Source organism: Crocodylus siamensis, chromosome 15, assembly GCF_052110815.1.
Source record: "Crocodylus siamensis isolate JL-2025a chromosome 15, ASM5211081v1, whole genome shotgun sequence".
Taxonomy (NCBI): Eukaryota; Metazoa; Chordata; order Crocodylia; family Crocodylidae; genus Crocodylus; species Crocodylus siamensis.
The window spans coordinates 46,875,769-46,903,479 of NC_143409.1; the positions used below are offsets into that span (position 1 = coordinate 46,875,769).

Here is a 27,711-nt window from a genome sequence, read left to right on the forward strand (position 1 = left end):
TATCTCCTTGAGAAATCCTTACCTCGGTCACTGGATTTGATGTCACCCCAGCAGAAATGGGACTTAATACAATCCTCAGTGAGATAAAGATAGATAGATATGTGAACCAGAACTCCTAAGTGTAGAGGAGTTTCCAGAAATAAAAGTTGCATGCATTCCAGTAAATGGTTGACACAAGAACAAACGATGCATCATAGGGAGAGGGAAATGTATGTAGAAATTGGTCTTACAGTGACCATCACTTCCCCTTAACATTATTAAGCATGTCTCCAATTTAGAACACACTGGTTGGCAGGAGCTCCAAGATCATTTCTTTCGGTGATAGGCTGGTGCAGGCTATAAAGAGAAAGTTCTCAGTTGATGATCTGCGCCGGTGCTGATAACATGGACAAATTCTGTAAGTGAAACTTCCATGCTGAGTGCATTGATGTGGGGCTGGGTTGTGTTGCCTGTTAACTGACACCTTTTTTCCTGTTTTGCTTCCCTCTCTTTCTAACACTTCTACTTTTTTTTCTGTCTTCTTTCCAACCATGTTTTTTGATTTGCATGCTTATATTTTTCTTTCTCCTCCAGTGATCCTTTTTTTTTTTTTTTCTCCACTACTCCTAAAGCCATTGAAATCGGTGGAAAAACTCCTATGCTTTATCGTACTTTGGATCAAAGACTAACAGTAGTTGTGCAATTTTTAGAGAAAATGCACATTCACATACATGAGTATCGAAGGTAAAATTTGGTCCCCCTAAAGGTCTGATCCTGAAACACTGCATTTCCCCATTAACTTAATGGGAAACAGGATCAGCATCTAATAGATATATCTCTTTTCTTCATGTGATGTAACTGTGAGAAAGCACTAAATGATAGTAAGCAGATGGGTCCATCTTCAATACTTCTGCTAGCCCAAGGCTGCACAGGAGAAGTACCAGTCTAATAAAAGTGATGATTTCATGGGAATTTTTATGTGAATAACGTTTGTAGCATCTGTGGTTAAAGCCAGTCATATTGCTCGTGGGGAATTTATGTAATTTCTTTTCTTGAGTGAAACTGGTATCGATTGGAGAAGGAAAAAGAGAACTAGTCCTATCCTGCAGCAGGTCTTTGGAAATTGAAAGAGAAACTGGGAACTACGTTTCTGTTCAGGAAGAACTGAATTAGTATTCAGTGGCCACATCTACATGAGATGCTGATTGCACAGTCGTTACTGCACGGTCATTTAGTATTGTATAAACAAGGACTAAATGTGCACTTGTGCTGAGATAGCTTCTTCATGGCTTTCACTGTGCAGTAGCTTGTGACTATTGCATAGGAGTGTCACATCACGCTGTCATGCAACACTACCGCACAGTAGTCGGGGCTTACTGCGCAATCAGTATCTGGTGTAGATGCGGCCAGTTAGTATTTATGTAGGATTCATGTAGTCTTACTATAAAAATGAGGTAATTCATTGACTTGTGGAGATAAATCAACAGGTTCTTATATCACCATCATTGTGGAAGTAAATATTTTATGACTTTAAAGTTAAGTAGTAACCTTAACTAAAAGCAATATCCACATGGGTGAAGTCATTGCTGTTGTTTTGTTTTTTTAACCAAGCTAACTTGAAAATCAACATGTGGAAAGTTACAACTACAATGCAGACATAACTAGAGCAATTTATGGTCTATCTTAGGGTTCTAAGGAGTCTAAAAATTATATCGATTGATTTAAAAACTGATTTGATGTTTTGAGGGAAATATTCCCAGTGCGACAAGGCCTTTAGGGCAACAAGGATATTTTTTCTCTTTTGGGCTGAGATCTTTTAAAATGTCTGTAGATTATGGGTAGCTTCATTTTTCCAAGATGCTAAGGGCCAAAAGGAACAGTTACAGCTACTGTGTCTGAACTCCTGTGTAACACAAACTGCAGGATTTCACTTTACAATTCCAGCAGCAAGCCCATGTCTTGCAGATGACCCGAACTGCAAAGAGAAATGTGTTTGTGCTCATGTTGAAAAATATTAAAAATAAACTTAATTTTTCTGGAACGGCTGATCATCCTGCTATTTGAAAATTAACTCTGTTGAGGCATCTCAGTCTGGTCATTCAAAATCACTAGGAGATTTGGGAGGGGAGAAGTTACTAATGTGTCCCTATGCCTTGAGTATAATACACCTGTGAAGGGTGTCACCTGCATTGTCCTGGAGAAGAAGTCACCCTCTTGAGTCATCTTACCTGGGCTCACCCCCAGCATTGAGAAAGGCATGGGAGACATATATTTTAAATGATAGACCCACCCCAAAAGATCTCATAATCTATGATGACGTTACATGTCTGCTGGTAAAGTCAAACACTGATCTTTGCTTTCTGATACAACTGAGACTCGACCCAAGATCTACTGTAGGTGGGGGCAGGCCAGTTGTCAGGCCTCATGCCTTCAGGGTTACAGAGAATGAAGTTGCTGATTACTTGCGTCATTAACAGAACTGTTCTTTCCTTTGTGCACCTATCCCTAGCACTTTCCCAGCTGTTTGTCCTTGTGATAGCTCTAAGTGCGGGAGGCTTTTCTAGCTTTCCTGGACACTGCCTTCATGATCTTGATTATGACCATCTGGTGAAGATTGCCAAATATGGACTGGGAAAGGCAGCCCATCCAAAGAAGATTGTCATTGTGGGGGCAGGAATAAGTGGACTCACTGCTGCCAAACTTCTCAGGGATGCGGGTCATAAGGTAATTACCTGAAGAAAGAGATGTCAGACGTGGTCAGTGCTACTTATAATGCTTTTCCATTTTATTTTCTGAAAATAAAACTGGTTAGGCTGAAGAATGGGCCAAATCAAATTCAATGAACAGAACAAGGAGCAATGGTCTCAAATTGCTGCAAGTAAAGTTTACGCTGGATGTTCAGAAAACTTTCTCACTAGGATGGTGGTGAAGCACTGCAATGAGTTATATAGAGAGGTGGTGGCATCTTCATCCTTGGAGGCTTTTAAGTCCCAGCTCAACAGAGCTCTGGCTGAAATGATCTAGTTGGGGCTTGTCCTGCTTTAAGCAGGGGGTTGGACTAGATGTGACCTCCCAAGGTCTCTTCTAACTCTTATATGAACCTATGAACCTTAAGATGGCTATTCAGGGTGTGGAAGGCAGGAAGGAGAAAAAGCTACTGTAGGTTTTTATGCCCTAACAAAAGAGACCTCCAAAAGCACCAATGAGATTTGGTTCCCAGACCCTATTGTCTCTATTTGGAAATAAGCAGATACCTAACCTTGGGTGAATCTAAGATTTTGAAAAGCAGGGTGCAAGTGTTGTGGTGCATCATTATTCATTATATATAACATAGCAATCATTTTTTCTCCATTTAAAGGGAAACTAGAAGCTTTACTATATGCTAAAGGGCTAACACAATATTATTCAGTTGAAGATTAAAGCAAAAAACTAATATAACTATTGGAATGTGCACTAAGTTGCTACAGTATATCTAACATTTTAAAAACCCACATAAATAGGCAAAAATAGTCAAAAGATACTGTCCCATTAATCCTATAATCACTGTAGTTAAATATACATCTCTGATTAATATTCATAAAACAAAATTTAATCTTTTTGAATGTCTTGATAGTGTCTCCAATACTTTCATGTCCATCATTTCTACACCTGAGTTAATATTATCATACCTGAGTTAAGGTTTTTAGATAGCGTCAAAAGCTGTCTGCATGGCTGTGAAATAGAAGAACCACCTTACCAGGAATGGCTTTCAGACAGCAGGATAGCAGAAGAAAGGATAGTCTGAATAGTGGAAAGTCAAGATGATTAAAACAGTTAGGATGTTTAACACTCATGGAGTGGTGGACAGTTAACAGGAATCAGGGAGATGACAATGTGTCATGATGTCAATTGACTCTCTCAGCACTGTCTGAATAGAAATGCTTCTGCCCCTCCCAAGCATTTGTTTTAAAGTTTGGGTGGAGCAGAAATCAAAAGGGGGGTACAAATGCATCACTGTAGCCCCCCAGAATCCACCCCTGGACCTAACTCACATTTCTGTTTCTGGGCATTTCCCTCAATCTTCAGTAAAGTTAAGGGAGTTGTGTTCAAGAGCACAACACATAGAAAGTAGAAAAGTATTGAAGAAGCTACAATTTAAAAATAACCCTAGCCACTAAAAGGGGAATAAATCAAAGTATCAACTGTAGAGATACAGATATCTGTAAAGGACCTATATTTTTCATTCAAGAATGTGAAGATTGTAATACCAACATAATAACTCTCGGTTTTGATTGACTCAGAAACCACATGAGTGGTTAGGGCAGGGCAACTCATATTTCTTCTTGATTATGTAAGTTACCATTTTTGGATTGTCTACATGGCACTTTTCACATTTATGTGCATGTAGGCGTTTTGTTTCTATGCAGGCAGCTCTGCTCATGTGGATGGTACAGTGATTGGGGCGCTTGACTAGCAAACCACAGACCAGGTTCTAGCTCTCCCCACCTCCTAAGGGGGTTTGAATATCTGCCTTCCTAGCATGATACTCCAATCCCAGGTCAAGCACTATCTACTCCTTGTCTAGCACTTCTTTGGAAATTGGCCCCCTCAACAGCCACGAGAAGGGGATGAATGGGGCCAAAAAGAAGCAAACCAGCCGGAAGGTTTACAGTTCATGGAGGTGTCTTGTGATAGTGGCCTTGAGTTCTAGACTGGCTCCTTGCTCTCAATGAGGCAGAAACTTAGCACCTGCACAGCCCTCCATCCAGTTTTGGAGGGGCAAAGCACTTCTTCCTTTCTGTTGACTCTGATGAGGTGCCAGTGGAGCACCTTTGAGATATCAGAACATTTAATTGCCTGGACCAGGATTAAGGCCCCAGGGTTTGGAGGGTGGTTCACGGGTAGCTAAGAACTTCACGGCTACTTCATTAGTGACTGGCAGTTATGGACTGTGTTTTTTCCTAGGTTACAGTCCTGGAAACCAGTGGTAGTGTAGGAGGACGGGTCAAGACCTATCGCGATGAGACACAAGATTGGTATGTGGAGCTGGGAGCCATGCGTTTACCACGAAGCCACAGGTAATGTACCTCCCATTTCTCCAACACACTCAGGAAAGGAGAATGGTTTGCAGAATATGCACTGTGATTAGGGAGGAGGCAAAATGCCAAAACAAAGTCTGACTGCAGGACATAATATTTCCCACCATTCCTCATCTCATCAGTGTGGGTGGGACCATGCCCAGGGGTAAACAGGACACTTGGTTTGTAGGATAAATTGTAGGAGCCTCACCACACATATGTTATATTAATAGAAAGGCTCCCATTAACTTTAAAGGAAGGTATATAAAGCCCTGCACCAAACAAAGATCAGACTAGGTAAGACTAGACCAGGCAAGAATATATTTCTTTTTAACTGTATAGAACAAAAGCAAAACCATAACAATGACAAGAATAACACCAAAAAGCACAACACATACTCTTATTTCAAAGGAAATCATCTGAAGATTGAAGTTCATGACCAGAAGAATGATAAAAATGTTGTGACTAACTAATAAGCTAGTTCACAACACCACTGAAGTAATTGAAAATGCAAGGAGTAGCTTCTATCATCCTATCTATTTATCTATCTATGAATAATATTCCTAACATAGCTTAAGTTGTAGTGGGTTTTTTTTCAATTTGACAAATGACATATTTTAAACTATATCATTTTAATATCTGATTAAGCATGTAATTTGTTTTCTCATTTTGACTGTTTTTTTTCTCCTGTCTGCCCCCTTTTCTTTTCCAGGATTGTGCGTGAATTTATTAGACAATTTGACCTGAAACTAAATGAGTTCTCTCAGACAAATGACAATGCCTGGTATTTGCTTAACGGCATCAGGGCAAGAGTAAAAGAAGTCAAGCAAAATCCAGACGTGCTGAATTATACTGTGCGTTCTTCAGAGAGGGGAAAATCTGCTAGTGAACTTTATAGGGAAATTCTGCATGCGGTATGTATATTGGTGGGTTGTAGAAAGTAATGATACTTCCTGGTGTGGGTGTCAGTCCTGAGCAGGTGTATCACAGCTTTGAAGTCTCTAGAGCAGCGGTTCTTAACTATTTTAGGCTCAAAACACCCCTCATCAGACTCAAGGTGCCCCTCCATAACTTCTGTGAAGTGAGTGGCATCCCATTAAAAAAAAAAAAAAGAATATATTTATTACACTGTTTATTACCTCTTCGCAGAACGGGCAGGCAGTTGGGGTGGGGAGCAGCTAGGCAGGGACAGCCTGAGCCTGCCCTTACCTGCTTATCTCTTCACACCTTGCTTATCTCCTCATACTTTGCTTCTTGGCCTCTTGTGAGCTAAGACCGAGTGTAGGAAGTATTTGAACTCCCGGGCTAAACAGTTTGGGATGGAGGAAGCTTGCCTGTAGTATTTGGGGCATCTGAACCCCAAGACCTCCAGGCTTGGACCTGTGCGTAGGATGCCAGCCAGTGGATTTGAGAATATCTGAATTCCCAGCGTGAGAGTCTGGGATGGAGGAAGGTCATCGGTTGTAGCGTGATACACGGCGTTTAGAACTGTTGAGTTCTGCCTGCTGGGTTGATACGTTTTTTTGGGACAATAGAGTTCTGCTCAATCGATATGATTTGGAACTGATTTGGCTAATGTGACCTGAAACACGAAATCTATAAATGTCCTTATACTTCCTGAGATGCCCTTCAAAGGATCTTGAGGCACCCCAGGGTCCCCCAGCACCCTGACTGAGAATCGTTCCTGTAGAGATAGGATGAGGTCTGTATGACAGGTTAGACTCATCATAATACCAGTTCAGTGAACTTCAAGTTCATTCAGTACTCCAATTTACCACTACTGTGAGTCCAGTGGAGTATACTCCTGGTTTATTTCTGGGAATCGGCTCTCATAACTCAGTGGGGTAAAGTCCTGATTTGCACTAGTGTGAGTGTGAGGGCAATCAGTCATTTACATTTAAAAATATTGGTTTTCTCCCTTGCTGTGCTATTCTGGGGACTACTGAAAGATTATCTTGGATTGCTATAACTTGTACTGTGGCATGGTCTGGCCTATCCTGGTTTCACTGTCTACTTTGTTAACACGTCCCTTCTTAAGGCCACCCCAGTGACAAGGAAAGCACCGGCTGCTTCATTGAAGTGCTCCTAATGGTAGATCTGGCCATGATACTTATCTTAGGTCTTGCCTGTACAGAGACACTGAGGAAAGTTCATTAACTAATGGTGTGAATGTCAAGTGGATTTTCTAAAATGCAGTAATCTTTTTTAAATGCTCTCATCCAGAAGTAAGGTCTAACTCACTCTGTGGAAATGAAGATGTACAGTGAGGCTGCTCTGATGTGCTGTAAATCCAGTGCATTGGAGAAGGCTCAGAAGAGGAGGGGAGACCTGTGGCACCCCCTGCTCTGGGCTGGGGCTCCCATGTTGCTCCAGGCAGCCTGGCCACCAGCCCCCTTGGGTAGCATCACATGCCCATCCTGCCCCTGCGGGCATGGGCACGGACTCTGGTGCTGCTGACCCAGATGCACAGCTCCCTCCTGCCCCCAAAGGCCCCCCCAGCCTCTTCTCTCACTGGAAGGGCAGGTGCCTCCCCTTTGCCCCTACTGCCCTGCCTCAGCCCCAGCCCCAGCACCCAGCACCCAGCACCCAGGCACCTTCCTCCATGCATGCACATGTACATTTACCATACAGCCCCCAGCACCAGCAGCCCCCCAACACACCCATCCCCCCCCCACACCCTTGCCAAATACACACACACACACACACACACACACACACACACACAGCTCCCCAAGAGAGTCCCCAGCCCCTGGGAATCCAACATCCAGCTGCTGGGACTGCTCCCACCATCCTGCCTAGCTGTATGGTGGGGTGGGGGTGGGGGTGGGGGAGGGGGATTGGAGCTGGAGCCGGAGCAGCGTGGGAGTGGTAGAGGGGGCCAGACCCAGAGCAGCAGGGAGGGGGAGGCGGAGTGGGTCAGACGTGGAGCATGCAAGTGGGGTGACAGGGGAGGGGTAGAGCAGGGCCACACCCAGAGTGGTGGGGAGGGGCTTGGAGGGGGAGGCATGGGAACAGATGCAGGGTCCCGCCCCTGTCATTCTTGATGGGCAATTTGCTAGTCCAAGATATCTGTTCAATTTTAAAAAGAACACCCAGATGGAGATCAGAGGATCCAAAAAGTGGACATGTCCAGGAAAACCTGGATGTATGGTAACCCTATGGCTGTAGGAACATACTACCTTGGGGTGAAATTTGAGGGTCTTTAGCACGCATCAGCTGCTGTATGGTAAATGTCCATGTGCATGAATTTACTGCCTGGCAGACAGATACTAAACATCTTTTGTCCTGAATGAAACCATGCTAATGTTCCATGGATTAGTTCCCCATACTGTGGAATAAGGGCTGGCACACAAACAGCTATCATAAAACAGCTAGTGAGTATTAACACCCTACCCCCAATGATTATTTGTGATATGTCCATAGCCTTAGCTAGCAGAATAGAATTTGATCCAGTTTTTCTGAGGTCCCAGTTAATTAGTCAGCATCCCACCTGTTATTCGTTCTAAGCATATTTCTTTTTCTGTCTGTTCATATGCCCCCGGTTCCTACACAGGCCATGTCGGAGCTCCAGATTTCAGACTGCAAGAAATATTTGGATAAATATGACTCTTTTTCTACCAAGGTAATGGAAATGTTTGTTGAGTGCTTTTGTATCCAAATGTTTAACAGCAAGACTGAAACAGTTGCTCTGCGCTACCCATATTCACCCCAAAGAGGAAACTTAATGACATCATTTTTTGTGTCAATTTTGTCATCTCTTGTAACAAGCAATAAAACAGAAACCAAAGGGAGAAAGGAAAAATCATATTCTGAAGTTGAATGAACACTTGAATTGGCTGGGTTTGGATGGCCAGAATCCTCATTTTAACCTAACTCCCGAGTTATGGCTCTATTAATCAAACATAAGGAAATGTCAGGATTGTGGGGAAAAATGTCCTGAAAATTTCAATTTTGTTTCAATTTTTATTTTAATACTGTTTTGATGGAAGGCACTGAGATTTGTGATTAAGCATGTCTTGCTATAGATTCATCACAAACTTGGATAAAGTAAATGGGTGTGCTAGACAGAAATGTTTGGATTCATGAAAAATTGTCTGAAGAACAGTTTTCAAGAGAGTGGTTATACAGTATCAAGTGAAAGTCAGTAAATAGCTTCAGCTAAGAACACTCAAGGCAAATGCTGAAAATGTCAAACAAGTTCATTTTGACAGTTTTGAATTAAAAAATTTCCATTTGGAAAGGCCAAAACCTCATATGGTAATACAATTTAAAACATTTTTTGCTTTAAATTATGAATTATTTCCATTTAAAAACCCATATAAATTCATTTTTAAAAGGGTAAGAAAAGACTTTCCATAAGAGCTAAAAATCCTAAGAAAACCAAATGAATGTGTTTGTGTTTTTTACTTTGTCAAAATATTGGAAAAATCTGTTTCCATTTTGTCTGAATTATTTTCTTTTCTGAATTTGGTTCTGCCACCAACCACCAAATTCTGTATTTTCCCCATGCTTATTAATAACCATCCTTCACTGGTGGTATTATTATCCTTTGTCATATAAGACATCTGAGACAAAGGAAGCTACTACCCAATGCAATAGGTTCCACGGCAAAACCAACCAGAGGCTAACCCATGTAGAATGATGGTATTTCCTTCAGACTGGTTGCAAACGCAGGAGCTGCAAGGTGTGTGTGTGCATGCGTGCATGCACCTGTGTGCATGTGCATGTGTCTGTGCCTCTGTGTGTTTCTTTAAGTGAGGAAGGTAGGAAGTCAGGAGAGTGAGAGAGTACGAGCGCTGAGCATGGTCCTGGGAAGACACCAAGTGACACAACTTCTTTTGGGGACAGAAGTTTCCGAAAAGGCAGATACAAAAACTGCCTCCTGATTTATTGTTTCTTTTGTTTCAGGGGCACCAGGGTGTGTATATAGGTTTTGTAATTTAGCACCAAGGATGCATGGTGACTTTTTCTTCTACCAGAAAAAATCCAACTAGGTCCCAAATGTTGCCCAGTTAGTCACTTTCTTCTCCTCACCAACAGGAGTATTTGATTAAAGAAGGAAAATTAAGCCGTGGGGCTGTGCAGATGATTGGTGACTTGCTGAACGAGGATTCTGGGTACTACATGTCATTTCTCAGCTCTCTCATGGATTTTGATCTCTTCTCTCATGAAGAGGGGTAAGGAAGGAACATACTTAAATTCCAAACTCTTTGGGGTGGACAGCAGCTTTTGTACACATTTAATGAGGACCTTGGAAATGGGACCCTAGTGCTTGGTTTTTGGGCCCTGGATGTTACTGCAATTAAGGAACAAATCCTTATTTGCAGAACTGAGAGGGAAAGAAACAGAAACTTGCTTCTCAGCTTGAAACTACTTTGTGGAAGTTAGGATATGCAGAATGCATCCTGTGTTTGTAAGCACAGGTACTATGCTGTCTGTGTTCTAGCCCAGGGGAGGGCAGTTATTTTGCGTGGAGGGACACTCATCGAGTTTTAGCAACTATCAAGGGGCGTATGAGTAGCCCCGCCCATTGACAGGTGCCTCACCCCTTGGTCGCAATCTTGGGATTGGAAGTCCCGCCCTCTAACCCCTGACCTTTGCTGCCAGAAATACTTCTTTCAGCAAGGGGTTTTACCATCTTAGAACTAGAGAAATACCAAATTATATTTTAAAAATCTAACATCTACAAGATTCATTAATTTGACCTCAAAAATATTTTTGTCCTGATTTACATGTGTTTGTGTATTGTATATAGAGGTGATTGCACAATAGCTTAAAATGAAGTCTTATGCTTGTATATTGTGGGTGGGTGTGTATGTGGTGGGTGGGGAGGCTGTGGGTGTGTGTGGTGGGTTTGTGGGCGGTGGCTAGGTGTGAGAGGTGTGGCTGCTGGGTGAGGGAACATGTGGGTGTGTGTGCATATGTGGGCTGTGGGTGGGTATGGGGTTTGTGGGGAAGTGTGTGGTGGGGAGGGTGGCTGGAGGGTGTGGGTGGTGGGATTTGTGTGTATGGCAGTGTGAGGAGGAGTGTGGGTGAATGTGGATGGTGAGGTGTGCATGTGGGACTCACCCTATGAACACACACACACACACACACACACACACACACACATACACACACACACTATGCTTCTCTCTCTCTTCCCAGTGCTCCCATAGTCTGGCAATACAGCCAGGAGCCATGTGGTGCTGGAGTCTGGTTGGCACTCAGGGAAGCAGGGAACCAGCCACAGGCAGAGGCTTCTGGGTGGGGTGGGAGAGGGCTTGGAGGGGGCTGGGAGGCTGTGTGGGGCTGAGCTGGCCTTGCTCCTGGGTCCTGTTGGCTTCCCCTGGGTCCTACTGCCCCTGGCTCCTGTCATCTTTGACAGGCAGCCAGGAGCTGATAAATATTACTTTTCTAAAGTTTTCAGGGGCCCTGTGTGCCATATAGAATGGTCTGGAGGGCCAGATCCAGCCTGTGGGCTGTATTTTGCCCGCCCCTGTTCTAGCTCTTCATTGCTCAATCAGAAATGTTATTAGGGAACAACCTTTGCAGAACAATCTGTGTTTTTGGCTGAAATTTACCTCTGCACAGAGAGCCAATAGCAGCAACAGTGCCCCATGTCATCTTATGCTGTGTTTTGAGAGATATCTAGGGGTCTTGTAGTCACTGATGTGATTATCTGCTCCAAGTGAAGGTCTTTGGCTCAAGCCTGTGGTGGGCTGCAATTCTTACTATTGCCTTCTCAGTCATTTTCTTTTTAAGGAGTGTTAAAACACTGGATTGGGACTCATGTGAGTTCAGTTCCTGGCTCAGCTAAAGATTTCATGAGGCAGCATGGGAGAGTGTTGCTTCCTTTGTTCCTTGCTTTTTCTATTTCTAAACCAGGGATAGTCACTTTTCCTAGTGTGTCATATGCAAGTACAGTATGCTAGGCCTCAAATTCTAAATTACTGCTAATACATTGCCTCTGCTTTTCCTAAGCTTGTGTTACCAGGCAGGAACAGGAACTCTAATTCATTTGTGGCAACACCTATTGCACTTGACATGCCCAAATGACGGGTCTTCATATTTCAGCCTTCCTTGCTGAGTGGTTAAGGCACTCACCCAGAAAAAGAGATAACTGGGGCTTTAGGCCTCTCTCACCCAAAGTGAAGCTAAAACTGCATCCCTCCAGCTTCCCAGCACATTGTTTACAGGTGACTGATAGGGAGGGCATGTGCCCCTCCTGGGATTGGTCCCTGACTTGGCACCGCCCAGGACAGAGCAATTTTTTTGCTGTGCGGGCCGGTGGCATGTTGCGGGGGAGGCACTAAACCACAACACAGAAGTATATGAGTGGATATGGGGCTTTTGGCCCTCCCACAAATTGTGCCCCATCCCCCCCCGACTCAAGAGGCACCAGGTACCCCTAACAGCACTCTAATCACTCTGCTATAGTCAGTGAGAATGAGATGTGTACTTTTTTGCCCCACCAACCTCTGCAGAGACTTAAGCAGAATTGAGGTGCGCCCAGCAACACTTTGAATTGCAGTGGATCTAAGGCAGTAATTAGGTGCTCAGAATCAATTTGAGGTTACTCAGAAGCCCCAGTGTAAACATCTAGGGAAATTTGCCATAAAAAATGGAGGTTCCTATTGAATTTTGGGGCCTGTTTGAATCACTCCACCTATATTCCATTAGGTGGGAATCTTGTTATGAGTGTTGTGTTATATGCTAACCATAGCTTAGAGGGATCCCCTTCTCTGTGATACCTCTTAGAAGCAATCATGTTTCTGCTACAAATAGTTAAGTGTCTGGTTTGACTTTCACTTTTTTATTTTTTTCAGCTTTGATGAAATCGCAGGGGGCTTTGACCAGTTGCCCACTGCCTTCCATTACTCTATGCCTGGCATTGTCCAGCTTAACTCCACGGTTGAGAAGATAATAACAAAGGGTAATAAGGTTAGAGTTGTTTACCGTGCACCAGACACGCTGGCTCCTTATGTCCTGACGGCTGACTATGTCCTTATTACCACCTCAGCCAAAGCCACAAGGCTCATCAATTTTATGCCACTGCTTTCCCGCCAGAAGGCACATGCATTGCGCTCTGTTCACTACTCCAGCTCCACCAAGATTGCCTTGGCCTGCACTGAGAGGTTCTGGGAAAGGGATGGGATTCATGGTGGGCAGTCAATCACTGATCGCCCCTCCAGGTTCATCTACTACCCCAACCACAACTTCTCCAGTGGTGTGGGTGTGATCCTGGCTTCCTATACTTGGAACGATGATGCTGACTTCTTCGTTCCTCTCAGTGATGAGAAGTGCATCGATGTAGTGCTAGACGACCTAGCAGAAGTACACGGCATACCCAAGGACTACATCCAGTACGTCTGTGATAAGCACGTGATACAAAGGTGGAACTTGGACAGACATTCCATGGGGGCCTTCGCCTTCTTCACCCCCTACCAGTTCATGGACTATTCCAAGGCCCTGTTTCAGAAGGAGGGGAGGGTCCATTTTGCAGGAGAGCACACAGCTTGGCCCCATGCCTGGCTTGATTCTTCTATGAAATCTGCTGTGAGAGCAGTGAGAAACATTCATCAGGACAGCAGCCCGCCTCCAGGGCAACAGCTGCAGCAGAAAGAGGAGCTGGAGACTGTTAGTTTGGGTCTCAGAGATGAACTTTAATGTCTTCAGGGGTATTTGGGGGAGAAACAAAAGAGCTGGACGCTAAACGAAGAAATAATGACTATGCTGCTACACACCTTTGCCTGGCACATGTTCTCAGCTGGTGGATATCAGAGTGTTTCCTTAAAGTCAATGATACCACACTGACACATAACAGCTTAGAATTTGGCCCCAGTTGTGTTTCAGATAGGATTAATTTTTTCTTTCTCCCTTCAAATATTAGGCAGATAGAACTAGAGTAGAGAAAATTCCATAGGAATAATTTTAGTATCAAAGGTTTCTTTCTGCAAAATGATCATTGCTCAAATGTACTACACTCGCCTTTTTAATGTGCATGCCTAGACAGTTATAACTAAATTGAACACTTCATATATCACCTTAGATTGCTATTTATATTATGTTAGTTCTATATGTATTGTTTAGCATGTTATCTGTGACAAAATATGTGAAAATAACTCAATATTTCTCTGTCAATATTTTTCCCTATTGCTTATTAATTGCCAAGTATGATCATTTATAAGAGAGAGATGATGGAATAGGTAAGGGTGATGTTCATCCTAATTCCAAATCACTTCCAGTCAGTTGCATTTTTCTAAGAATATCCCTAATGCTGTAATTACATAAAAAATTATGTAATATTTAGTATTATCTGATAGTATTAATCTAAAGTGCTGCCTTTACCAGACATCTCATCTGTGTTGTAACTCAAGTTAATAATTCTTGCTACATGCAAGTGTTTGCTGCTTGTGCTGCAGCTTTGGGCTCGGGGACCATAAGCAGAAACAAATGTTTGTATCCTGGAATGAGTGAAAGACTTTAGTATATTCAGAGACCTCATGATGATTTCTTTTCTGAGAAAACTGGAATGCAACACTTCCTGATACTGCTATGGTAGAGGGCTGTGGGACAAAAAGTTTCTTTAAGTACTCTACAAACATCAGCTCAGGGGCCACCCACTGGAATTAATAGTTGACAGGTTTAAAATTAACAAGAGAAAGTACTTTTTTAATGCAATGCCTAATTTACTTGTAGAGTTCATTGCTACAGGAGGTGGTGGAGGAAGATGGCACAGCCAGGTTAAAAAAGGGACTGGATAAATTCATGGATGATTGAACTATTATTGGTTATGAAACAAAATAGCTGGAGAAGTTTCCTCTGGCCTCTCTAAACCAGCAAATGGTGGATGCCAGGGTGGGTAGAGAGATCCAATCCAATGCTCTCCCTCTGTAGCATCTACTTCTACCACTGTTGGAGACAGAATAGGGGGCTGGATAGACCATTGGTTGGACCCAGTATGGCTCTTTAAATGTGCTTATGTGAAGGATCTTCCCAAACTGAAGGGTGTGATTGTGAAAGTGAAGGATGAATTTCTGACATTTTCATGGAACAGTGCTTTTCTTGACTCAATTCTACCGCCCTTTCTTATCTTGGCTAGTACCTAAACCAATGGCTACGTACTGGGACACTATTATCAGCAGGTACTTAGATGAGATGCCTGCAAATGTGTCATCAACACCGCTAAGTATTTGTTCTCCTCTTCCACATTTACATCCCTCCATTGGCTCCACCTTTCCACTGCATCAGACATAGTTTGCTTCTGCCTTCATAGCCCTGCCGTGACATCAGTGTGTGGTCACGGCCTGATCTCTGCAGCTGATTCCAGAGGGAAGAGTTCCTCTGTGTTTGGCTGTTCAGTGAGTTACCCTGAACGCTTGACCTCCCCCGCTCAGGATGTGCCTGTGCCAGCACAGCATGCTTTCCACAGGCTGGACACAACCTTTGGAGACTTCCACACACAACTCCTGCAACAGAAAACTTCCCTTTGGGAGTACCGAAGCATGTCTGTTTCCCATTCTGCCTACAGGTTACTGAAGTTACTGCCTTTGGCCATTGCACTTCATCCTGATAGTGCACCTTGAAATGATGATGAGGCGCAATTACCTCATCAGTAACTGATACAGTTCTCAGCATGTGCAGGATGTGATGGAGGTGCCTCCATCCATCTGCTGCAGTACAGCAAAGCACTGTAAAGGTGAACAAGGTATTCCTGGCACAGCCCTTCCTATGTCATGTGATGCAATGTGGAATACCTCTGCCAGCTCACGTGTCAAGGAGGTGGAGGAGGAGGCTGAAGAGCCTGTGGAGACTGGCTTGATCTCAGCTCCTGTCAATACCTGTCTCCCTCCTATGGGTTTTCAGGCTATTTACTCTCCCTCACTGATACTTATTGATGGTGGAAACAGAGGGCGCTGAGAGACATGCAAGTCTCCACTGTAACTCATGGCACTGTGCAGGAAGCACCAGGAGTTACAGCAATCCCCTGGACCCAATAAATGTTTGTTGTTGGGGCCTGGGGGTTTGGGGATTAAGCTGCAGTTTAGAGCGGCTGTGAGTCTGCAGCCACTCTCCCCTTCCCTGCCCCCTCTCCCCTGCAGCTGAGGTGGGGGGCTCCAATCCATCTGCCTCACTCTCCAGTGCTGGTTGGGCAAACCCCCAAGAGAACTCCCTCCCCTCCCTCACTTTTCCCCTGCCCGCCCATACTACAGACAGTGCTAGTAGCAGGGCTGGGTTGTGTTAGCTGAGCTCTGCTCCTGGCACAGGCTGACCCAGTTATTGAAGGTGTTCTGCTTTGCAGCACCTTCATCTGAGCCCTCACATAATGAGGGTTCAGATTGTTGTGGGATCGGGCACTTTTAAAGTGCTCTGCAGCTGTGCACTTCTGTAAAGGTATGGCTGTAGAGTGCTTCAGGGGGTCGATCATGCCACAAAATATCTTTTGTGTCAATGCCCCGAGTTACTTTTGTACTCCCAAATAGCACCTAGCAAGACTAGGCTGGAATGCTGGGAAAGGAAAAGGTTCCACCTCAATTGCAGCAGGGCAGGGGTGGCCAACCCATAGCATGCATGTCACAAGCAGCACAGGCAGACTTTGTGTGTGGCATGTGGCATACTGGGTGGGGGGTGGGGGGCAAGCAGCACAGAGGCAGGCAGGGCAGAGAGCAGAAAGCAAATCAGTAGCTTGGGTAGGGGGCATAGGGCAGGGAATAGAAGGCAGAGCAGCAGCTTGGGTAAGGGGATCAGAGTGGCAATGTGGGAGGATGCAGGGCTTAAGTTGCAGTACGCCTAGCAAAAGTCTGACCTGCTTTGCAGTAAGAGATGGAGATTCCCCACATAAAAAGTAGTGGTCCTTCAGGGAAAAAAATGGTGTGTGTTCTCAATATGACTGGAAACTACAGCACGGTTACAGCTTGCATTGAATGTTCCCTGGATAAACAGACCTGGGATCAAAGCCCAGATGAGAAACCAGGCACCTTTCCTGTCAAGGCCAGCACAATATCTCATGGGCCCTGTAAGCTGTGGCTTATTTGCTTCTTCCTGGTCCCACACATCTCCCTATATTTGCAGCCCATGGAGCCAGCTTCAAGAGGAGAGCTAGAACAGGCACTAGACAATGCGTATCGTGGTATGGTGACCTGAACTGGGGTTACTATATGTCTGGGTTTTCCTGGACATGTCCTTTTTTTGGTCCCACTGTGCTGCATCCAGGTGGGTTTTTAAAATAGAAAATGTCTGGCTTTTCTGCTTTCCTGGGCCAGCTGTGTGGCACACAGGCTGTACCTCATAGTGAGGGATGCCTTGGAGGGGGACAGGGCTGCCAGTGACAGTGCTGCCTCTACTATGCTACAAGTGAGCTGATGCTGCGGGAGAAACAGGCAGAGCTGAGCTTCCCACGGCACAGAATCTTACAGGATGTGGAGACTTGGTGGAACTCCACACACCTGATGCTCGAGAGGCTGATGGAGCAAGAGAAGGCCATCCATGAGATGGCCTTGCTTGGGGAGATAGGGATCAGCACCCCCCTGAACAGAGCTGAGTGGGATACCATCTCCCAAATCTTGGTGGTCCTCAAGCCCTTCCTCGAGGCCACTGAGACCCTTAGCACTGGTGATGGCCTCCTCAGCCAGGTGATCCCCCTAGTGAGGGAACTGGAGAACCAAGTGGAGAAGTTGCAGGGGATCTATGTTCCTGGCTGGGGCAGGTTGCTGTCACCAAATGTGCAGGCACTGGTGAGGTGGCTGAAGAAGGGCATCAGGAGATGGCTGGATCCCTTGCGGTCCAGTACGGTCCACATGATGGTGGGCATGTCCGACCCAAGGGTGAAGGAGGGCATGTGCACTGGAAGCCCCCAAACCCTTGATCACTGGACGCAGTGTGTTGGTCAACCAAATCAGGGAGGCCAAAGTGCAGAGGTGAGGGGATGTGGAAGAGGGGGATCCACTTTTCTGTGCCAGCACTCCCAGCACCAGTGCCAGCACTAGCACCACTACCAGCCAATCTCCTCCACGCCAGCCACCGCCAATGTGGGCCATGGGCATGGGTTCAATGCTGGGGTCCAAATAAACCAGACCCCAGCCTTGGGCAGGTAGCGCTGAGGCTTCGGTGGCTACCTATCTCGCTGAGGATGTGGAGCCACTGGACTGTGGCCTGTTAGCCTACCGGGCAAGCCACAGCCAGATGTGGAAGGATCTGGCCATGGTTGCTCGGCAACACCTGTCCTGTCCACCAACCAGTGCTCCAAGCACGAGGGTGTTCAGCATCTCTGGGGATGTTGTGACACCCCACTGCACCTGCCTGGATCCTGCTTTGGTGGTGCAGCTGGTGTTCCCCAAGCTCCACCTGCAGACAGACTGAGAGCCGCCCTCCTCACTCCATCTGCACCAGTTTCCTTTTTCGAGTTTTTTAAAAACCTAGTAATGCCCCGCTCTCAGCTGGAGGGGGCACTAACTGCATCACCAGCCAGCAGGGGAAGAATATGTCCCTGCTGAGCTCTCTCCCCTGCCAGGATGAACTTGGAGGTATGGGATTGGGGCTTTGGGGAAGAAGGAGGCCCCAGGTCCTGGGCATGACCACTAAAACTGCACCCTGCCAGGAGAGGGAGGCCCGGTGGGGCTGCTGGCAGCGTGGCAGCCCCATAAATGCCAGGACCAGTGATCCCCTTGTGAAAGGTGAGTGGGAGGCACTATAACCTCCAGCTAACACATGCATGCACGAAGTCCTGGCTGAGGAATGCCCAGACCTGTCATGTCTTTGACAGGCCTGATGCTTGCTGGTTGTGTTGCCCTGTGGGGTCAGGCTGTTCTCAGGATCTCAATATTGCACTGTTACATAGGAGGCTGTGATACAATTGCACATATACAAACACACAAATCAATTAGGTGCACACACACACACTACCAGCTCAGGCACATACACATCCAACCCAGCCTAGGCACATGCATACCTATCACCAATTCAAGCACATACACGATACACCCCAAAAGCTAGACACAGATCACTAATTTGTATATCATGCACACAATGCCATATATATATACACACTCACCAGTTCACACATACAACCCACCTACACACAGGTAAGTTCCTAACTTGGATGGTAGTGTGTAAGTAAATGTGTGCTTGGGGTACCTGGGAGAAGGTTCAGGTGAGAGAGAAAGAATCAAAGTGGAAGGACTGAAAGTTACCAGAACTGGGATTAGAACCAGTGGAGTACAGAGAAGCTGGCTGAGGAACTGAGACTTGGGTTTACTTAAGGTAGACTGGGGCTGGAAACTGAGGCAGACAGCTGAGATACTGCGGGGGCGGGGGGCAGGCAGATGTGGTGGCAAGGAGGAGACAGCCAGGAAAGAAACTGAGGCAGAAACCTGGTTGCTTAGGGGAAATGGAAAAGGCAGTGGGGATACAACAGTGGCAAAGAAACAGGGGGTTTGGAGGCAGAGAGGAGCTCAGGACAGGTGTGGGAGGTGGCAGTGAGCTAGAAGCAGTGGAGGGAGAAATGAGACAGAAGTTAGAGGAGCAGAGACTGGAGCAGGGCCAAACCACAGTAAAGCAAAACCCAACTTAGGGGTCCAAGTAACAGTTTTATTACACAGACAACACACTACACAGCCCCATGAAGTTATTGGTTCACACACACACACACACACACACACACACACACACACACACACACACACACACACTCTGGCAGCAAGAGAAAGAGACTCAGTGGTTGGGAAGAGAAGCAGAGTCCAAGTCCTTGGCTGAAGAGGCGGTGGGGGGTGATAGCTACCTATCCAGGCTGGAAAGGGGTCCTTGTCCAGTAGGTGTTGTCCAGGGGGGGGTCGCTAGCAGGGCCTCTGGGTGGATAGGTGGTGTGGCATGGTGCTGGTCCACGTGGAGAGGGCGTCCCACTGGGTCTGTCTTCACTGCCCCTTTTTATAGGGGCAGACCTTGTGTGACCCTAGTGACAAGAGGCATGCCCAGGCAAGGGTCAGCCCCTGGTGTACTGAGCATGTGTGCTCCATGCAGAGATGTGCAGTGTCAGGTGTCTGTAATGGTGGGGTACAATGGGAGAGTTGCTGGTTGTGCAGGGTCTTTTGTTTTTCAAATGCTGGTCTTGTCTCTGTTGCTGGATGAGGTCCCTGGTTCCTGGATGAAGCAATGCGAGGTGATGGCCCAGTTGTTACAGGCCATTCAGTAGAGGCCTGCTACCATTGTATTTCAATCATGCCCGATCACTCTCATTCATCCGGGAACCAATTTACATGGGAGCAGTACAATGAATCTTCTTGTTGCAACATGGGATGCCCAGGCAGAGGACAGAAGATGGAGGCTTGAGATATAAAATGGAAACTTGGCATGACTTTGGTTCACTTACAAACACAGGCCGAAACCATACAATATCCATATGAAACAATAAAAACCAATACAAAAATGATAATAATACAATATACAACAGTAAAAATCAATACAAACCTAATAATAATTCAATATAAAACAGTGGATATCCAAAACCAAAAACTTGCTACCAAAATAAAAATGTTTAAAGCTTATCCTAAGTTTGAGCTCACTTATACTTATCTCTAGGGAATAGAGAGGGAGAGAAAAAGTCAGAAATGGTTGGGGAAGGGGAGGGAATGCAATAATAAAAAAAAGAAACTGCGGGCTTTGCTACACACTTGCTTGGCCAGTTCTGAAGCTCCTGGCATTTGTGTACAAGCAGTTCAGTCTGCTGTGGGAAGCCCTAGGCTTCCTTATGTGATGGGATGTGACCTTTCCTTAAGCTACCTAAGCTGTTACTACTGTAGTTGACATGACCTGGGCTAGAACTGTTGATTGACCAACCGTCCCCCAGAGATCTTAGTTTAGAGCCCTGTCAAGTAGGTCAGCCATTCTGGCCAAAAACAGCTTCTTCTCTTTCAGGGTGAGGTGGAGGCCACCCCTTCCCAACAATCCTCTACTTCTCTCACTGATGTGTGGACCCAAGTGATGCACATGACACTGATGTGTCTTCCCAAGGTGAAAATGAGAAACTCTGAAGTGGTCAGAGGCCATGAACAGACACTTGGAGGTCATTTTCCCTAATGGCTGTGCTTCTACCATGTCCAATTTCTATTTTACAAGCATATTATACTGAACACCAGGGTACAGAATAAATTGCTATGCGGTGGTGGTAGAGATTAGGGAAGGAAGCACCTTCCATCCTCCTGATAAGGTTGGGCCACTGGGTAGAAAGGTCAATGAATCTTTAGTCATAGCATCAGAAGAATAACCAAGAAGACACATGATTATATGATTCAGTGAGAAGCACACTGCCTTGCAAGTGGGGAGTCCTGGGTTACAGTCCTGTTTTGAGCAACGTTTATGCCTTGTGTATTAAACTGTTAGAAATGACAAACTATCCCAACAGCAGCAATTGGAACTCAAATCTTTCCCTCCACCCCAGGAGACTGCCCTCATCACCAGGTTGTCAAGGCAATAGAGGCATACCTTTCCCTGCTTCCTATCTTTCTGGTCCCTGGGAATCTTGCATTCTTTCTTGACCTTCGGTGTAGTTTCAACAGATGGCCCCAACCAGACTATTTTATTGCTTATTGGTTATGAAGGTGGGAGATGTTTCTGAGTCCTCCCCCATGCTGAGGAGGGACAATAACTCAGGTATCCCACTTTCTGGGTGAGTGCTCTACCCACTGTGGTGTTGTGTGTAAATGTGGCCACGTTTGTGACCTAGAGTGGGATGGAGAATTGTACTTTGTACAGAAATCAGTGCTGCTTTTGAGGAGCATTAGACGCCTCCCCTCTGGGCATTCAAGATCCTGACGTGGTAAAAGTGCCTAGTGAGAAGTGACAGCCTGGGAGAAGGCTGGGAGCTCAGAAATAGCCTTTTGCTTTGTATTTTCTATTGGTTCATCTCCCTGCTCAGCCCCGAGGTGTTCTGGATCAGCCTTTGAAGGCACATGGGTCTCACTATTAGATGCCTAGGCCCTTACCCTATTCATTTAGCTAAACCTCCTCAAGTGAGGCACCTACATTTTTAAGTGTTCCAACACCCATGTAAAAGACCCTATAAAGTTGATTGTATCTGGCTCTTAAACGTGTGCTTAAGTTCAGTGGGGATTACTTACATGCATAAAGCTATGGCATATTGCCGTTGTACAGGTGTTCAGCATGGGATCCCTAGTCATAGACAGGGACCTCTATCTGCAGGTGCTGTACTTACATAGAAAAAAAAGATGAGGAACTTCCTTTAAAGAGGTTACAGTCTGAGTGAAGGAGATGGGACAGTAGATAACTATAGACATTGTTAGCAGGGGAGCACAAAGGAAGCAAAAAACCTCTTGCTTAGGATTATAAGCATCTCCATCCCAGAGTGCTGAGGGAATTAGCTGAGGTCATTGCAGGACCTCTAGCACCGCTTTATGAGCACTCGTGGTGCTCTGGTGCGGTGCCAGAGGACTGGAAGAGGCCCAATGTGGTTCCCATCTTCAAAAAAATGGAGGGAGAAGCCAGTCGTACCTTGATCCTGGGTAAGCTTTTTGAGAGAATCATCCTGGCACATGTCTACGAGGGGCCAGTGGGGGAGGTTATGTTTAGGAGCAACCAACATGGGTTCATTAGTGGCAGGTCCTGTCAGACCAACCTGGTGGCCTTCTACAACCGGGTCACCAAATCCTTAGATGCAGGGGTAGCAGTGGATATAGTCTTCCTGGACTTTCGGAAGGCCTTCGACACTGTCTCTCACCCCATTCTCATGAAAAAACTGGGGGACTGTGGTGATGACACCCACACAGAAAAATGGGTCTCCAACTGGTTGGAGAGCCGCACCCAGAGGGTGGTGGTGGATGGGTCATTTTCAACCTGGAGGGATGTGGGCAGTGGGGTCCCCCAGGGCTCGGTCCTCGGGCCCGCACTGTTCAACATCTTCATCAGCGACTTGGACAAGGGGGTAAAAAGCACCCTGTTCAAATTTGCTGATGACATTAAGATGTGGGGAGATGTGGGCATGATAGAAGGCAGGAATAGGCTACAATCAGACCTAGACAGGTTATGGGGGTGGGTGGATGAGAACAGGATGGGATTCAACACTGACAAGTGCAAGGTGCTGCACCTGGGGAGGAAGAGCCAGCAGCATACCTACAGGCTGGGGAACTCCCTTCTCATCAGTGCAGAGGCAGAAAAGGATCTTGGAGTCATCACTGATGCCAGGATGAACATGAGCCAGCAGTGTGGGGATGCAGTCAGGAAGGCCAACCACACCTTGTCATGCATCCACAGATGCATCTCGAGCAGGTCCAAGGAGGTGATCCTCCCCCTCTATGAGACATTGGTCAGGCTGCAGCTGGAGTACTGCATCCAGTTCTGGGCGCCCCACTTCAGGAGGGATGTGGACAACATAGAGAGGGTCCAGAGGAGACCACTCGCATGATCAGGGGGCAGCAGGGCAGCTTACGGGGAGAGGCTACGGGACCTGAACCTGTTTAGCCTCCAAAAGAGAAGGCTGAGGGGGATCTAGTGGCCTGTTACAAACTAGTCAGGGGGGACCAGCAGGCACAGGGGAAGTCCCTGTTCCCCCGAGCACTGCCAGGAGTGACCAGGAATAATGGTCACAAGCTGGCAGAGGGTAGATTTAGGCTAGATATCAGGAGGCGCGACTCCACTGTCAGGGTGGCTGGGATCTGGAACCAACTTCCAAGCAAAGTGGTGCTGGCTTCTACCCTGGGGGTCTTTAAGAGGAGGCTGGACAGTCACCTTGCTGGGGTCATTTGATCCCAGTACTCTTTCCTGCCATTGCAGGGGGTCGAACTTGATGATCTGTTCAGGTCCCTTCTGACCCTACCAACTATGAAACTATGAAACTATGAACTAGTGGCCTCACTGTATGAATGACCTCATCATTGTCAGCTTTCTTGTATGTGTAATCTTCCTTGTACGTGTATTTCTCTATGTTAGGTTATGGTTCCCGTCTATAATAATAACCACATGCATTCGGTTGCTATAGTGACACAAAGTTCATTCACTGTGAGCTATGTAGAGACTTGCAGTGGAGTGGCCCTCAGTTTTAGTGCAGAGATGGTGTCATTCCCTGGATGGCTTTGTGAATCATCAACTTTTCAAGGGAAAGTGCCATAATGGAGCCAGATAGAAGCATGACACTCACAGTAATTGAGCCATTTGATTATCCCTGAGCCTGCTTTTGAGGTAGGTTGTGGTCTAAAAGAACTGGGGTTTCATAGGCAACCCAAAGAGGACCAGAAGCAATCCTGGGTGGTTTGGAGGAGAAAGGATGACCCCTGGAGGTGGTGGAGGAGTGGCGGTGACCCCTAGAGGTATTGACTGGAGCAGCAATTCCCAGCAATCTTTGGCAGCCCCCCCAGTATCAGAGGGTAGAAATGGACATCACCTTTGTGCCACCGTAAAAAAATTTATGGTGGTACAAAAGTTAAGCAATATCCCTATTCCTTGTCACACCACAAAATCCCCACGTTTGTGGCTGCAACATAGGGGACACATCTACATATGCAAGTAATGTGAAGTAATAAATTCTGAAGTTTATTTCTCCAGAGTTTTTTGCTCCTGGGTGACCTGTTTGAAGTGTGCCCAAGAGCAATAAACATCAGAGTTTATTACTGTTTGAACATGTGCCTGGGAAGTTGACCTCCCAGAAAGGCAGACTGGCCCCTTGGGCCTCCTGCCAACTTGGGGATGCTTCCCCCAGTTCAATGTGCTGTGGAGGGGCTGGCTGAGGCAAGAGGGTGCTTCACTCTGAGGCTAGCCAGCAGGCAACCCCAGCACTGAAGCACTGTTGTACCCAAGCCAGCCCCTCTGGTGTCTACACATGCACTGCTGCGGCATATTTTATGCCACAGCAGGATAGTACTTGTATTTACAATTACTATCATGCTGTGAAATAAATTAGTTTACTCCAGCATAATAGGGGTGCATGTGTAGATGCCAAGACATTTACTGTGCAGCTAATTAGTCTACTGCACAGTAAACTTTGTGTAGACATGCCCAAGTGATGCTGCTTTAGTGTGACAGGTACCTGATAGATTTATGGCAAGAGTGCTCAGTCAGCCAGGAGCAGCCTGTGCTCTCCAGACCTTATGAAGAGTGCTGTGCATTCAAAAGTTTGTTTAACTCCATCTGAACTATACTGTTGGTCCAATAAAAGATATCCCCTTAAGAAATCCTTGCCTCTGTCATTGGATATGATATCAGCCTAGCAGAAATAGGCCTTAATATAATCCTCAGTGAGATGAAGACAGATAGCTATGTGAACCAGAACTCTAAGTGTATGGGACTTTCCATTAAAAAATTACGTGCATTGTCATAAACGGTTGATACAAGAACAAAAGATGCATCACACGGAAAGTTAACTAGAAGTTGGTTCTGGTGAACATGACTTCCTCTTCACTGTACTAATCACATCTCTAGTTTGGAAATACTGACTGTCAGGAGGTTCAGGATATTTTTTTTTTTTTGTGATAGGGTGGTGAAGGCTATAAATGTTCTCAGTTGATGATCTGTGCTGTGTGCTAAGTTGCTGGTGCTGATAACATGGACAAATTCTGTAAGTGAAACTTCTACGTTAAGTTCATTGATGTGAGGCTGGGTTGTGTTGCCTGTTAACTGACAACTTGATTTCTTGTTTTGCTTCCATCTCTTTTTAACACTTCTACTTTTTTCCCCTTTTCTTTCCAGCTGTGTTTTTTGTTTTGCATGCATATTTTTTGTTTCTTCCCCAGTGATCCTTTTTCTTTTTCTCCACTACTCCTAAATCCTTTGAAGTTGGTGGGAAAATTCCTATGCATTATCATACTTTGGATCAAACACTAGTAGTGCTTGTGCAATTTTTTGAGAAAATGCACATTTACATACATGAGTAGTGAAGGTAAAATTTGGTCCCACTAAAGGTCTGATCCTGAAACACTCTTCATTCCTCCATTGACTTAATGGGAGACAGGATCAGCATCTAGCAGATAGATATGTTTTCTTCATGTGATGTAACTCTTGTGAGACAAAAACTAAATGGTAGTAAGCTGATGGCTCCATCTTCAATACCTCTGCTTGCCCAAGGCTGCACAGGAGAAGTACCAGTCTAATAAAAGTGATGATTTCATGGGAATTTTTATCTGACTAACATTTGTAGCATCTGTGGTTAAAGCCAGCCATATTGCTCATGGGAAATTTATATCATTTCTTTTCTTGAGTGAAACTGGTATCGATTGGAGAAGGAGAGACAGAACTAGTCCTATCCTGCAGCAGGTCTTTGGAAATTGAAAGAGAAACTGGAAACTACGGTTCTGTTCAGGAAGAACTGAATTAGTATTCAGTGGCCATGTGAGATGCTGACTGCACAGTTGTTACTGCACAGTAATCTAGTATTGAATAAACAAGTATTAAATGACTGCACAGTAACTGGAGTTACTGCATAGTTGTGCTGAGGAATGACTTCTTCATGATGCTGACTATGCAGTAGCTGCTGACTACTACGCAGTAGCATCACATCACCCTGCAATCTTACTGCACAGTAGTCAGGGGCTACTGTGCAGTCACCGTCCTATGTAGACCCAGCCAGTTAGTATTTATGTAGGATTCATGTAGTCTTACTATAGAAATGTGGTAATTCATTGACTTGTGGAGATAAATCAACAGGTACTAATCTTTATAGCATCATCACGGGGCGTGCTACAGTGATGTAGCATCAGTGTCACGGTTTGTGCCTACCAATGCTAGGTCGCCATAACGACAAGCTATGTCACTGTAGCTTATCACTAAGGCAATGTAGTGTCTCATGTAGACATGCCCACTATGAAATTAAATATTTTATGACTTTAAAATTAAGTACTAACCTTAACTAAAAGCATTCTCCACATGGGTGAAATTGTTGTTGTTTTTAAATCAAGTTAATTTGAAAATCAGCATGAAGAAAGTTATAACTACAATTCAGACATAACTAGAACAATCTATGGTCTATTCTAGGGTTAAAGAGTTTAAAAATTATATCAATTTAATTTAAAATTGAGTTCATATTTTGAGGGAAATATTCCCAGTGTGACAAGCCCTTTAGGGCAACAAGGATATTTTTTCTCTTTTGGGCTGAGATTTTTTTAAATGTCTGGTGATTATAGGTGGCTTCATTTTTCCAAGATGCTAGGGGCCAGAAGGGACAATTACAGCTACTGTGTCTGAACTCCAGTGTAACACAAACTGCAGGATTTCACTTTACAATTCCAGCAGCAGGCCCATGTCTTGTAGATGACCCAAACTGCAAAGAGACATGTGTTTGTGTTCATGTTGAAAAATATTAAAATTTTCTGGAAAGGCTGATCATCAGGCTATTTGAAATATAGTCCTGTTGAGGCATCTCAGTCTGGCCACACAAAATCATTAGCCTATCTGGGAGGGAACAAGTTGTTACTGTGTCCCTATACCTTCAGTATGATGTACCTGTGAAGGGTCTCAACTGCATTGTCCTGGAGAACAAGTTATGTTCTTGAGTCGTCCTACCTGGGCTCACCCCCAGCATTCAGAAAGGCATGGGAGAAATATATATTAAATGGCAGTCCCATCCCAAAAGTCATCATAACTTATGATGAAGTAACATGTCTGCTGGTAAAGTCAAACACTGATCTTTGCTTTCTGATACAACTGAGACTCGACCCAAGATCTACTGTAGGTGGGGGCAGGCCAGTTGTCAGGCCTC

At 45.3% G+C, this 27,711-nt stretch overlaps 1 protein-coding gene across 1 annotated transcript; it reads left to right on the forward strand.

The window, feature by feature from the left end:
- Positions 1–329: 329 nt before the first annotated feature.
- On the forward strand, positions 330–14,365 carry LOC149852578 (L-amino-acid oxidase-like). Its single transcript, XM_090030038.1, has 7 exons — positions 330–397; positions 2,489–2,703; positions 4,924–5,036; positions 5,749–5,950; positions 8,590–8,658; positions 10,077–10,213; positions 12,845–14,365. The coding sequence occupies exons 1-7, from the start codon at positions 361–363 to the stop codon at positions 13,683–13,685; spliced, it is 1,614 nt and encodes a 537-aa protein (XP_089886164.1). The 5' UTR covers positions 330–360; the 3' UTR covers positions 13,686–14,365.
- Positions 14,366–27,711: the final 13,346 nt, after the last annotated feature.

Excerpts from the sequence above, each read along its gene's own strand:
- LOC149852578 (XM_090030038.1), top strand. The coding sequence starts at position 361 with ATGATCTGCGCCGGTGCTGATAACATGGACAAATTCT. Across the intron at positions 398-2,488 it reads TGATAACATGGACAAATTCT|CACTTTCCCAGCTGTTTGTC; the intron begins GTAAGTGAAACT and ends ACCTATCCCTAG. Across the intron at positions 8,659-10,076 it reads ATGACTCTTTTTCTACCAAG|GAGTATTTGATTAAAGAAGG; the intron begins GTAATGGAAATG and ends CCTCACCAACAG.